A 14,382-nucleotide genomic window follows, 5' to 3' on the forward strand; every position below is an offset into this window, starting at 1 on the left:
TCAGTAATAGACTGCTCAGTTGGCCTGTGCAAAGTCCTGGGCTTAATCCTTGATACCACAAGCAAACACATGCCAAAAAGAAAAAAAAAAAAAGATTACATTGTGCTTTCTTTAAAAATATTCCCAAGAATCACAGAAGCATGATGAAGAATGTGAGACAAGAGCTTGGTCCCCACTAATTAAATGTATGCTGTTCTCTGTAGCACCGTCAGACTTCCTGGAATGTCTGAATGCCTCCCCTGGATGATCAGAAAGGAAGAGGTATACAGTTCTCACTACCTTGAAAAACAAAAGAAGCCGGGCGTTGGTGGCGCACGCCTTTAATCCCAGCACTTGGGAGGCAGAGCCAGGTGGATCTCTGTGAGTTCGAGACCAGCCTGGACTACCAAGTGAGTCCCAGGAAAGGCGCAAAGCTACACAGAGAAACCTTGTCTCGAAAAACCAAAAAAAAAAAAAAAAAAAAACAAAAGAAGACAGACCCATACTTTTTGCAAGCCCTCTCCAAAGACAGGTACATTTTTGATTGGTGGCACTAATCTCAGTTCATAAATCTGTGAACATTCAAGCACAATGAAACATGAAAAAAGTAGTAAACGTGACATGGACTACATACATGTTTCCAGTGGAAGCAATGGAAACCAGCAAAGGCTTGCCAGGGAAGCCGAGGTCTAATTAGTGTTCTGTACTTGATGGATGAGGGAGCTACTGTAGATAACGACCTTCAAAAACGGCCTGGAAACTTCTGGAGACTCTGCCCATTTGAATAAGTATTCGCTTTCATTGCTTGGCTTCCGAGGCTCAGTTTCCAGCAAAGAGAAGATGAGTTTTTCAGCTTGTGTTGGATCTGCTTTCAACCTGTCCTGTCTTCACATGGTACATTAGTTGGGGCACACAACCAACACATACAATGAAGCTCCCCTTTAATTGTTATTGTTATGATTCTCGTTTTTATTTTAGTCTCTTGAACAAGAGCCAGTTCAAGCTAGGCTTGGGCTTCCAAGCCATTATCCCAAGAATAATAGCACCATTGCTCAGACAGAAAGCACTGAAAAACACTCAATGGTTAAGAGCACTGTCTGTTCTTCCAGAGGAGCCGGGTTCAAATTCCCACCACCACATGACAGTTCACAACCTCTTTAACTCCAAACACAAATTAAGTGGCAAGAGAAAGCCCCATTAAGTGTAGAAGACACTACCTGGAATCACTCTCCAGACTAGCTTTACAACCACATAAACAGAGCTATACCAGAGTATTTACCTTGCTAAGAGGCCCATCTTTCAAAGAACAGGAGCCATGGGTTTACAGCCACCGTGTAAGTCAGTATGGAGGATCCTCAAAAGACTGAAAATAGATGTACCATATAACCAAGCTACACCACACTAGGTATTTACCCAAAAGATTCCAAGTCAACATATCACAGCAATTCTTGCATATCTTCCATGTTTACTGAAGCACTTTTCACAATAACTTAGTTATGGAACCAATCTATGTGTCCATCAACAGAAGACTAGATAAGGGAAATATGGTCTGTATACACAGTGGAATGTTTTTCAGTCATAAAGAAACCTGGAAGGTATGTAATTTGTCAAACTATTGATTCATATGGAGACAATTATATTAAAGCAATTACATCAATCTCAGAAAGACAAAGATCACACGTTTTCTCTCATTTGTGGGTCCTAGATTTAATATAAATGCATTCAACCATATATGCATAGATGGCATAAAGTAGAAACAAATTTGTCTGGGAAAGTTATTAGGAAAAGAGAAGGGGAGCAGGGCATGGGAGAACATGCCACAGGTATAACATACACTTGCATGGAATTTGTCTTATGTAACCCAGAACAGTAAAATATAAAGGAACAGAAGAAGAAGAAGAAGAAGAAGAAGAAGAAGAAGAAGAAGAGGAAGAGGAAGAGGAAGAGGAAGAGGAAGAGGAAGAGGAAGAGGAAGAGGAAGAAGAAGAAGAAGAAGAAGAAGAAGAAGAAGAAGAAGAAGAAGAAGAAGAAGAAGAAGAAGAAGAAGAAGAAGGAGAAGAAGAAGAATCAGAGAGCCCCATCTGACTGCAGATCCCTTTGCCATTAGCTCAAGGATAATCTAAAGAATTGCAAGATAATAAATTCTGGGAGAAAAATGAAAGTACTTGTCTTGTCTTTTCTTCCCTGCCTATTGGAATATTACCCACAAAGCCTTGCTTTCTTCACATTATCTCTTAAGAAACTTACCTTTTTAATTGAAAAACTAATACATTCTCTACCTGCATTTGATGGTGCCCATCTGCAGTCTTAGCATGCAGAAGGCTGAGGCAGGAAGACCTGGAGTTCAAGACCAGCCTGGTCTACATAGTGAGTTCCAGTCCAGGCAAGGGATACATAGTGAGAGCCTATTCTAAATAGATAGATAGATAAATAAATAAATAAATAAATAAATAAATAAATAAATAAATAAATAAATAAATAAATAAATAAGAGTCAAAGGCAGCACTTTAGGAATGACACTCAAGGTTGTTCTCTGCCCTGCTACAGATACACACACACACACACACACACAAGTGTACTCTTATAAAATTTTATAGTAATATTCCTGTTTATTTCACCACAATTTAAAAAGAAACAGACAAAATTTTTCCTATCAGATATTTTTTTTAAAACTCCTGGCCTACACAGTCTTTTCTGCTAAATGCTCTAGGATTAAATAATTCCCTGAAACAAAATACTTCTAAAATGATGCATGAATACTTTCAAAGATAAAAATTGTTCTTCCTCAAGTACTTCTTTGAATATTGTGAAACCAGCAAAGATCTAGCTCCCTCCCCTAACCTGGGGTACCGCCCAGATGTTGGGGTGCTTCTGATCATGCAGCAGTGTGCAGGCTGACTGCCTCCGGAAATTAAAGGAGTAATTAAAAGAGCGCTGTGATAACCTATCTGACAGTTGATCTACTTTCCCTCAGTTATAAGTGAACAAAGACACAATAGGATGTCACTTCAGCATCAACACAATCGGATTCCGCAATGCATTAATCATGTACTTCAAACCGCAGCGCACCCATGGAGCTGTCTGTTTCTGTTTATTTCTAATTGACTTTATTCAAACCCTGCACTCATAGTGGCTAACTATGGTGCTCCCCTTTCTTGATTGTTTGTAGACCTTTCAATAACACACATTATTAATTAAGATGCACCCCTTGCCCAAACATAGTCAGCCTTAAAACGAGAGCTTTTCCACAAGTAGATTTGGGGAATTTTCTGTTCCCTCCTCTGCTTTCTCGTTTTCAGTTGTGATCCTAAGAAGCCAACTAGATTTTTTTTTAAGTGTGGCCAGGGCCAGCTCTCTACTTCCATGCCATGATTAATGTGTTATTCATCTGGTACCTTCCTATTCGACTCTTGTCTTTGGCCTGTGAACTTCTCATTTAGCTTCCAACAAAGGATTCCATTGCTGTAGGAACTGAGGTGTGTCTCGGCTTTTACCTGGGAGGCAGTGATGCAAGCGTTTCTGCTGAGACCAATCCTTGGCTTAGGGTGGGGAGCAACAGACTAACAGGCCACCAGGAGAGTCCCAGGGCAGACAGCAGAGCCACCACTGCCAGAAAGGGTGCTTCAGACGTCAGCTACGGACACCCGGGTGAGCAGCTGCAGCGAGGGGCTTGGATTTGTTCACCAGGGACACCAGCGACAATGACCTGCCTCTTCCCCAGAGCCCTGGGGCCTCTGGCCCTCCTGATGGTAAGTCCCATCTTATTCTGAAACTAGTAAGCTTTCTCTGCTGCCTTGCTTACTCCAGAAGATTGAATTTATTTGCTGTGTCCCTGTTATACATTCTAAAAAGGGAGCAGCAGAACTAAACGTTAAACTGTGGAAGTTTTAAATTCCTTCTTTTTTTTGCTTTTCTTAATGTCTAATTTTGAAAAGAAATATAAAACAGAACAAAGTTAATTTTTAATGTAACTATTTGATATTTCTTCAGTGATCAAATTAACTCATCCCAATCTCAGGTTTTATTTTTCACATCTTTATTTTCTTCAAAGCAGCACCTTTTTCTAACACACAAATGAAAACATGCACGACACAGCCACTTCTGTTCTCTAGGATTACACATCTCTCATTAAGCGTAGGGCTAAGAACTCTGCATGCCTGATCTTGACACCCGACGTGTTTTTAGAATAGTCACCAACCGTTGAACTAAAATCAAAGTAATTTTGACTCTAGACAAGTTGGAAGGATTATTAAGAAAACCGGTTTTACATTTAGCCATTATGTGCAAACTGTATGGAGATTTTGTGGAGGAGACATGAACTTTGCAGGAGAATGGTGTTTAGGAGAGAAGTTCTTCTGCTGGCCGGGCAAACGTTATATGTTGTTTCCTAAAAGGCAAGAAGAACCTAAAGTGAACTCATTAGCTTAGATACTATAAGCTAGTTTATGCCTTAATCATTGTATTAGTGAGGCAGAAATATGTCATAACATCTCAAACATGAAGATCACCAAAAATTTGAATGTAAATAAATATAGGAAAAATTTCCAAAGTTAATCACCACATTGTGGATGATAAACTTGGCCTCGGCATTCATTCAAGCCATTGCCTCATTTCAAAACACATAGAACAGTGACTTCTAAAAGTCACAGGGAGATTGATCTCAAGAACTGTCTAAAAATGTGTCTGCCATCACAACCAATGCCTTGTATGGAAGAATGCCTCAATTCTCCCTCACATGACAGTGTTCAAACAGAAAACAGGCATCACAGTGCTTTTTTAAAAATGAACCAACGATTGAACAAGGGCTCTGTTAACTGTGAATCGGCCTTCAGTTCTCCTATGACGCTGGTGATGAGGAAGGCACAACATAGAAGACATTTCCCAACATGCAGTGAAGTTTTGCCCATGTAGGGGGAGAGGAAAAGAGGAAAGACAGGGAGAGAAGGAGAGAGAGGAAGGGGAAGAGGGGGAGAGAGACAGAGACAAAGAGAGACAAAGAAATACAAAATGAAGGGTCTAGATATGACCTTGCAATATCATAACCACTATCCATACATGGATATTTATCACTTCAAATAGAATTGTTCTCAGATGAGATACAGTGTTAAATGTAAAACATACAACATAACAAGAGTAAAAAAGATATTAGTTTTTATTTTGATTGCGTAATGAAATTATAGTATTTTCAGTAGATTAAATTAAACACACCACCAATTAACTTTAACTTTTTAACAAGCCTTTTGATGCAAGTATAAGAAATTTTAAAACCATTCTTGCGGTGGCCATTTGTGCTTCACATTAAACAAAGACATATCCTAATCCTACTTGCAGAGGGCGGTGTTCGGCAGGTAAGACTCAGTGGATTCAGTGGGAGTTGAGATTCCGTAAGTGGAGATGGACCGAACTGTTCCATTGTCAGACCGATACAAGCAGAGACAGGGCAATTGTGGCCTTTGCCAGGGGCCATGGAGCTACCGGTTTGACTGGACTGGAAGTATATGCTAGAGAATCGGGGAGTGATTTAAAAAGGTGGATGAGTGTGACATTGAAACGTTCATTCGGTGAAGGCAAATGGAATCCTTTTAGAAAGAGGAGCCACCCAGAGTTTTGACAATGTGGTTACGGGTAAAAAGCAATGTTCTCAGAGCACCAGCATCATTTGTTGTTAAAGGGTGGTGTCTGAAAGTTGAAAGACGTGTCTGGAGGTTTCTAAGTACCTTTCCCATCACACACACCATACAAGGTCACTGACAGCATTGTAATGTGAGGTGTAACAGCAAGACCTAGGCTTGAGTGTGTAGCTGTTCCGTTGACTCACTCCAGGTCCTGTGTTCTCTATTGTCAACGAAGAATCATCTTAGGCTGGGCATGGTAGCACACCCCTTTAACCTCATCACTCAAGAGGCAGAGACAATGATCTGTGAGTTCAAGGCCAGTCTGGTCTACATAGTAAGCTCCAGGACAGCCAGGGCTCTGTAGAGAGATCCTGTCTCAAAAAGAACAAACAGCAAAAAAATAATAATAAAGAGAGAGAATCACCTTCGTCCTGTCTCTGCCTCTCTAAAAATGCCCACAGGGAGCATCATTGTGTTCACAAAGGCGCTTTGAGAAGCAGAAGTATTTGCATGACTCTGATACCATCCTCTTGTAGTGTTTTAGGACTAGGGGTGATCCTTGACGACATCAGTCTCAATGCTTCAAATAACCACTGACATCAGTTTCAACAAGTCTTCAGTTACAGAATATTAAGAATAGCTGTGTGGGGCTGGGGAGATGACCCAGGAGGTTAAGAGAGCTTGTTGCACACACATGAAGACCTGAGTTTGAATCCTCGGGAGCCATGTATAGCCATACAACCTGGAGCCTCCACGATCGGAAATGGAGACAGGAGGATTGCTGGGTCTTGCTGGCCACTAGCCTAGTTCCATGTTCAGTGAGAGACCCTGACTCAAGGGTATAAAGTAAAGAGTGATAGAGAAGGATACCCAGTGCCCTCCTCTGACCTTCATGCACATACATGTGTAAATACATAACACACACACACACACCACTCACCTATACATGCACATGTACATGTAAATACATAACACACACACATATACACCGCTCACCTATTCATGCACATACACAAAAATTTTTTAAATAATATTTCTGAAACTGATGTTTTGAAAATTACAAAAGTATTGTGAGTGTGGGGAAATGCCACATTTTCAAATGTAGAGATTTTTCTCCAAAGTCTCAGCTATTTGGGCTTCAAGATTAATTCTTTGGAATATGTAGGTACAAAATAAACCTGAATATCCTTTTTAAGGTGTAAGATTTATCAGTGATCTATATTTATCTAATTTATTCCACATAACACAAAATCAGCATTTTCAAGAAAAACTTATAGTTAAGATTCAGAGACTCACTTCTGCAGGTAAAAACTGTCTTCAAAGAAAACCATTATTCCCCATTTTACAGTTATCAAAATCTAAAACAAGTTTTTGCCATAGCATTCTATACCTGAAGAATGAGCTCATCGATTTCATGTTACAATGCTGTCTAAAACTTTACTTAGGGAATTAACAGAGATGCTCAAAACTCAGAAGTTTAACACAGTTTTTTTAAGCTGTTTGTGGTGAAGGGAGAAAGTGAAGGTCATTAAAATGTCAAGTCTTGAGCAGAATGTGTCCTGAAACCAGCAAGATTCCTTCCATCCATCTTTTCTATGCATCAAAGTTTATTTTTTTAAAAAATGGCTTTAAGCTTAACCTCCCATTTTAATCAATGGAAAGTCTCTGGGGTGTCTTTTCCATTCTTGATTAGTGAAATGGTTGTTTCCACTGTTGACGAACATATGAAAATGAGTCTCACTGAACCTCTTCAAAATTCAAGATTCCAGAGGCAGAGAAACCTTGCCGGGAATACTGCCTAACACTGCCTGGCTTTGGCAGCCGTCGGGAGAGACCTAATTATTTCTACCAATTAGCATTCCCCCTTGCCTAATACCAGAAACCAGTTCTCGCCCCTGACTAGAACACTCTGAGTCCCAGAGGTTTCGCGGAAACCTCTTAGCCCTTGGTGCTCCTTTCCAGTAAAGACTCAACCTGATAGCCTAAGGTGAGGGCTTGCTTGGGGAAGTGCCTCATGAGGAAATCACACAGATGACGGGTTGTCCATAATTACATGACGAATAATTGAATCTGCCTAATGCACAGCTTTTCTAACGCAGTACAGCGGGCCAGGCTGGGCATTGCACAACTTCAATAGCAGCATGCATGGGAACAGCAGTGGGTGCAGCTCTCCTGAAGTCTGTCAAAAGCAGCCTGCACAGCGGCCCAGCCGAGCACTGCATTAAGGGGTCTCTCTCAGCATAGGCAAGGGGCTTTGGCTACCCCTTTCCTTCTCTCGTTAGTCTAACAGAAACTACTAGCATTTACTAAGCACCTGCTGTGCACTTGGGCTCACTATGTGCTTTACACCTGCTCAGAGTTCAATCCTCACATCAAACCTACACATTAATAAGTAGTGTAATCCCCCTGTGGCAGATGAGGAAATGGAAGGACTGGGTCATGTTCCCAAGTCAGATAGTGGTGCTGCCTGGGACTGGCATTTAAATCAGTCTGGAGCCTAGGCAGATGGCTCAGAAGGGCTGCCAAGCAAGGGTTAAGAGCTGAAATCAGATCCTTAGAAGCCAGGTGGACACAGATGCAATGCTGGACACATGTAATCAGAACACTCAGTGTACACACATAATCAGAACACTCAGTGTACACCCATAATCAGAACACTCAGTGTACACACATAATCAGAACACTCAGTGGACACATGTAATCAGAACACTCAGTGTACATGTGTTGGGAACACCCAGTACACACATGTAATCAGAACATGCCTATGGGAAGATGGAAGAGACAGGAATCCCCTGAAGTTTGTGGCCCAGGAGTCTGGCAACCACAGCAGCAAACCAGAGCTCTTATCTCACACAAGGTAGAAGGTGAAGACCAACACCTAAGGCTGTCCTCTGACCTACACACACACACACACACACACACACACACACACACACACACACACACACACACACACACGATGAAAAAGAAAACCAGGGTCCACGGTCCAGATTTACACCAGCACACTCAACACAGCATCCTCCAATGCAGTAAAACAGAATATCAGCAAACAGCCAAGGGCATCACTTTTACATAGCTAAATATCTCAGCTAAAAAAAAATCAACTTTCTAAATTAATTGTGTTTACAATCAGTTCTTGAAAACTGAATTGTCTGAAATTATATATTGATTTCTAAATAATTTACTATATTATTCAATAGGAGAATTTGCCTTGATGAATACAAAGTTTTTTAGGATGTTTTGTGGCTTTAAAATGCAAAAATTCTACACAGTCCTCACTTCAATTTTTTCTGTTTTATATTTACACAGCCCTTGGGTTGTTGTTTTCAGTGTAAAATCCAGTAAATTCCATGAAGTACTCAGTGCTTGGTTATCAAATAGCTTTTGTGTTAGATGATTCCCCCACTGCAGACTGAAGTAAGTGTTCCGAGGACGCAGACTGCACTATGATGTTCAGAGGGTTATGGATGTTAAATGCACGTTCAGATTAGTATTTCCAGCCTACAGTGGGATTATTAGAACACTGGCCACCATACGTGAAGGAGCTTCCACATAGAAATAGGAAGAGTAAGTTACCCGTTCTTCTGAACTGTGCATTGTGTAACTCATTTATCAAATGTGTCTTGGAGGATTTCTATGACCTGACAGGCTTACAATCACTATTTCTGACGAGTTGATCAATTATGGCAGTGAAACACCAACCTACAGGCATTTCATGACATTTCTTACCCGAAAGGTATAAATAAAAAATACATAAAATCATACTTAAATATGTAATGACTCCTTGAATTACCTAACTTATTCTCCGACTTCCCCAGCGGGGAGTGTGGTGGACTCTGTGATGCCTTCTGGGAACGGGCAGTGTGGCTGGGTAAGCTGCTTGTCTCACAGCTGCTGCAAAGCTCCCGACAGAAACCTTGAGGAAGGATAGCTTTACTTTGGCTAATGACTCCAGTCTGCCGCTGGAAAGCGGGGCGGCAATGGGCATGCCAAGGGAATCTTACATCAATAGCTGCTCCCACGGGAGGCAAAGAGGGCTTGCTGGGACTAGAGATGGGCCAGCTTTCTGAGCCCCACCCTCAGTGACCTGTTCCTCCAGCCAGGGCCCCCCTCCCAAGGCTCCACGGCCCTCAGAATTAATGCACAGCTGTAATCGGAATTCTAGCCAGCCAGTGAGTGCTTCAGCATTCAGAAATGTTTCCTATGACGTTCCTCTTGTTTCTAGAAACAAACACTAAATGAGGGGCCATCCATTGAGATCAGTCTTAGGAGAGTTTAAAATTTAGAATGAATAAGTCATCTGAGGGCTCTGGTCCCCTCAAAGCACTGGAAATGGGATAGCCTGTGGTCTGCTCTGTTAATTCTCCACAGACCAGGCTTTGCCCTCCTGGGAAGGTAGGGCCAGGCTTGAATGTCTATTAGAAGACTCATTCTCCATGGAGCTAGTACAGACATGACTCATGTTTTCTGGATGACTCCATTTTTCCTGTAAAGAGGAGCATGCCCAGCCCATCCTTCCCCTCACAATCAGATGAGAAAGAATGGTCAGTGACCACACCACACTGGCCCCTTCTTTCCTAATAGATGGCACGGTGTTGGGGCATCATCTTGAGACACTATTTAAAAATCAGAATTTCAGCTGAAATGTTTACAGTGGAGGGGTTGATCATCCTGTGTCTGCTGTAATTGCTCCTTTGGTTCAGACTTGAACCTGCCTGTTCATTATAATCTTCAAAAATAAATGATGTAATAAATCTACATTGTTTCAGGTTCAACCAGGATCAGCCTTTGGCCAGATAAAAATCTCAGGTTACTGTCATATAACTTTCTTCTGTGTATTTACGTTAGCTTGGGGTTATAATCTAGTGTCATGGCAGTGCACACACCCTGGAGATAAAGTGGTTATGTTTCAACCCTAGCTCACTGGAGGTTGTTAAACAGGGAGAAAGGATTCGTATTCTTACATCTCTAGATCTATAAAAACAGGGCTTATATAGTAGTATCTTCTTCAGGTTGTGGCAATAAACAATAGCAATATTAAATATAATGTTCTGTGAATAACAACTAAACAAGTCACCTAGCACTATCACCCTTCTAATTTTATCCTGTAATTTGTTCTCCACAACCTTTTCCCCTCAGATCTCACACTCCACTTGAATGGGGAGGGATGATAGCATGACTAAGACCTGGGATTGGGAAGGCTCATGAAGAAATTCTCTAATACTCATAAAACAGGAAGACACAGGGACATTTGGGAGCTGCATGCCATTAAAGACAATGTGAACTGTACAGACTCAGAGCGGGAGGCATTAGTAAAGGCAGCTTCATGGAGCATGTTGGTGCTTGACCGGATGAATCACATGTAGGTGGGCAGTGAGGAGCAAGAATGTATTCCAGGTGGAAAGCAATACAGACGCCAGGCCTGTGGGCTCCTGAGAGAGCAAAGGTCCCAGGCAGCCCAACTTCTTCTATCCTCATTTAATTTTTTATACCAGTAGTATACAATGAAACTCTTGTTTGCTTGCTTGTTTGCTTGTTTGTTTGTTTGAGACACGGTCTCATTACGTAGTTCTGCCTAGGCTAGAACTCACTATGTAAACCAGGATAGTCTCAGACTCACAGAGATCCACCTGCCACTGTTTCCTGGGTGCTGGGATTGAAGACAAGCACCACTACCTCTGGAATTTAAAAGGAAGTGCAATGTTTATGTTGCAGTAGGAAGGAGAAGAGAAGATTTATGCCCTACAGCAAACAGCACCTGAGACCGGCATAGGACAACCCCTGCTTTTAGAAAAAGATTTCATTTTCATAAACCAGAATGGTTTCATTCTGCTCTCCTTACTCTAATATAGCTTTAAAAGAAGTGGGGGGAGACAAAAGCGGGTAACAAAAGAACCTGTCTTTAAAAGGAGCTAATCCAGGGTTGCTTTTGTATAAGCACACGATAGATAATAGAGATTTGGGGGTTTGATTTTTGTTGTTGCTTTTTTTTTCCTAGTTTTTTCTTTTCTTTTTTCTTTTTTCTTTTTTTTGAGACAAGGTCTTGCTACGTCATCCTGGCTGTCCTCCAACTCTTCATAATCTACCTGTCTTAGGTTCCCACATGCTGGGATTGTAGACATGCACCACCATGCCCAGCATAATAGTTGTCAATAATTCTGTGACCACTTCCAGAGGTTTATCACAACAGTTCCTAAAGCAATGATTTCTATGGCATCCATGGAAGAAACATCGAGTGACTGAAACTGACTGAAAGCATAATTTTACAATCAAGGAGATAGTGGTGAATGGTGGTGATGGTAATAATGATGGTGGTTGGGGTGGTGGTGATGAATCTTCTTCCTTGTTTTTGTTTTGTTCTTTTGTTTTGAGACAAGGTTTTACTCTGTAGTCCAAGCTGATATGCATTTACTATATTACCTAGGTTTGTCTCAGACTAGCAATGATCTTCCAGCCTCAGCCTCTGACGGCTGGTAGATTCCTCTTTTCTGAAATTTAAAAAAAAAAAAATCTGACATCGTGGTGCTAGGGATATACCTTAAGAGTTAATAGTTAATAGTACTTGGTACTTTTGCAGAGTACCCAGGTTCGATTCCCAGCACTGACGTGGCAGCTCATAGCCATCCTGAACCCCAGTTGCGGGGGATCCAACAGGTGCACACATGGTGCACATACATGCATGCAGGCAAAATATTCATGAAGTAAAACAAATAAATCTTTAAAAAGTCTGAAGCCAGATTGAAAAACAAGAGGAACTTGTTTGTATGGAAAATATTCCTTCTCCTGGTGGGATTTTACACTTCGGGATGCTTAAAAGCTAGAAACGAACTATAATCTGAGGAACAGAGTGCATTGATAAGGATTATTGGCTTTATAGAGCCATCTGTTTGAAGAACTCACGTGGAGTCTGATTCTATTTGATGTCTACAGGTGGTGCTGCTGGTGCATGGGGAGCTGCAGGCAGAGGTAAAGTGTGCGGCTTGTATCATTAAAACCAGAGTTTGCTTCTGAAACTTAAAATTATACTGAGAAAAGTATGTAATTTAATTATTTGATAGTTCAACTGTGAAAATATATAAAACTAAAATTCTAGCAAAAAAACCCAAAATCTTTTCAAGTTATCTATAAATATTGTGATTATTATCTCATATGGTCTTGTTCATGTTATCTTATTCTCTATTGGATTCTTGGTTGCTTGCTTGCTTGCTGGGCTCTGTTTATTGGAGAACCAGTCTTTTGGGTAATCTTGTCTCACCTGGTACTCACTATATAGACCAGGCTAGCTTTGAACTCCGGGCAATCTTCCCGCCTCAGCCTCACTGCTGCTTGTTTGCAGGCATGCACTACTCTGTCTGGCTCCTTTTCTTCTTATCTTAAATAAACAACAAGTCAAATCTTATTATGGAGCATATAGGGGGGAATCAAATATGATCAAATGGTAATAATAAACATCACATAGCCTTGCAATGACCTATTTAATGCCGCTTCTTGACAAAGTATCAGGTGAGCAAATGGTCATCAAAGTAGAAAGGTAAAGTTCCTTAGCGCGGGTGTCTATCTTTGATCAATATTCAAAGCAAAGACTGCCCGCCATGGACGTGATAAAGTGGGTCTCTCTCAACACAGCCAGGAGGACAGCCCAGTGAAGACAGGACAGCAGTGCAACAGGCCAAAAGAAGGCACAAAAGAGAATGGGTAAAATTTGCCAAGCCCTGCAGAGAAAGAGAAGACAACTCAAAAAGAAACCCAATTGCCAAGGTAAGTCACATTAACAGCAGCAGTGTGAGCCTTAGAATAAATGCATTGCACACAAATTCAAGACAATACAGCAATTCCACTCAGTAATACGTAGCCTGCAAAGTCCACAGAACAACCACCTATTGTCTACAACAAAACTATAATAGTAATGTTTAAAAAAAAAGAGAGAGGGCTGGGCAGTGGTGGCGCACGCCTTTAATCCCAGCACTCGGGAGGCAGAGGTAGGCAGATCTCTGTGAGTTTGTGAGTTCAAGGCCAGCCTGGACTACCAAGTGAGTTCCAGAAAAGGTGCAAAGCTACACAAGAGAAACCCTGTCTCGAAAAACCAAAAAAAAAGAGAGAGAGAGAGAGAGAGAGAGAGAGAGAGAGAGAGAGAGAGAGAGAGAGAGGAATGATAGCCTAGAGTTATAAACTGGGATTAAGAAATATATTGGCTCATTTTAATGTATTAGCCTGTGTTTACCCAGATTCTATTAAACAAGGCTAAAAATAGAGAGAGATGGCAATCAGATGACTGAGAGTCAACATTGGATTAGCCATGGATGGGCAACTACTGAGGCTGGACAATGAGCTGTCTCGTGAGCCTTGTACTATTCTCTCTGTTAAACAGCTTTAAAATTATAAAAGTAAAAACCAATTCATCTTCACACACACTTTGAACATCTGTTACCTTATTTTGTCCCTTCTCCTCTTCACTGTCATTTCTTCCAATTTAGGGAAGCGTCCTTTTTTAAATGCTAAGTAAGAACTGAGCATCCAGAAGAAGCTTTCCCACACCTAGACCCCCTTTGTTTTCTTACCTCTTAACACTCCCACCATGGTGCCACAAACCAAACAGGCATTCATTCCAACCAGCTCATCATCCTGGGTCCCTGCTGGTGAGCAGAACAGCCCTATTTTATCCCTTATTCCCAGTCTCCAATAGTCAAGTAGTGCAAGAATAGATAACACAGTAAAGGAAAGGGTGGACCAAGGGAACAGATGACTTGAGACCGTGGAGGAGTCAGGCAGGAGAAGGCCCGTCAAGGGT

General features: G+C 41.3%; 1 protein-coding gene across 1 annotated transcript in view; it reads left to right on the top strand.

The window, feature by feature from the left end:
• The first annotated feature begins 3,472 nt into the window (after positions 1-3,472).
• Dsg3 (desmoglein 3) overlaps positions 3,473-14,382 on the top strand; it is a 31,657-nt gene continuing 20,747 nt past the window's right edge. Inside the window, exons 1-3 of the mRNA XM_076554781.1 lie at positions 3,473-3,728; positions 12,525-12,560; positions 13,221-13,352. Coding sequence (XP_076410896.1) covers positions 3,681-3,728; positions 12,525-12,560; positions 13,221-13,352 — 216 coding nt within the window. The 5' untranslated portion in view covers positions 3,473-3,680. The remainder of the gene's footprint in view (positions 3,729-12,524; positions 12,561-13,220; positions 13,353-14,382) is intronic.

The sequence above is a fragment of the Peromyscus maniculatus genome, chromosome 19, assembly GCF_049852395.1.
Source record: "Peromyscus maniculatus bairdii isolate BWxNUB_F1_BW_parent chromosome 19, HU_Pman_BW_mat_3.1, whole genome shotgun sequence".
Lineage (NCBI taxonomy): Eukaryota > Metazoa > Chordata > Mammalia > Rodentia > Cricetidae > Peromyscus > Peromyscus maniculatus.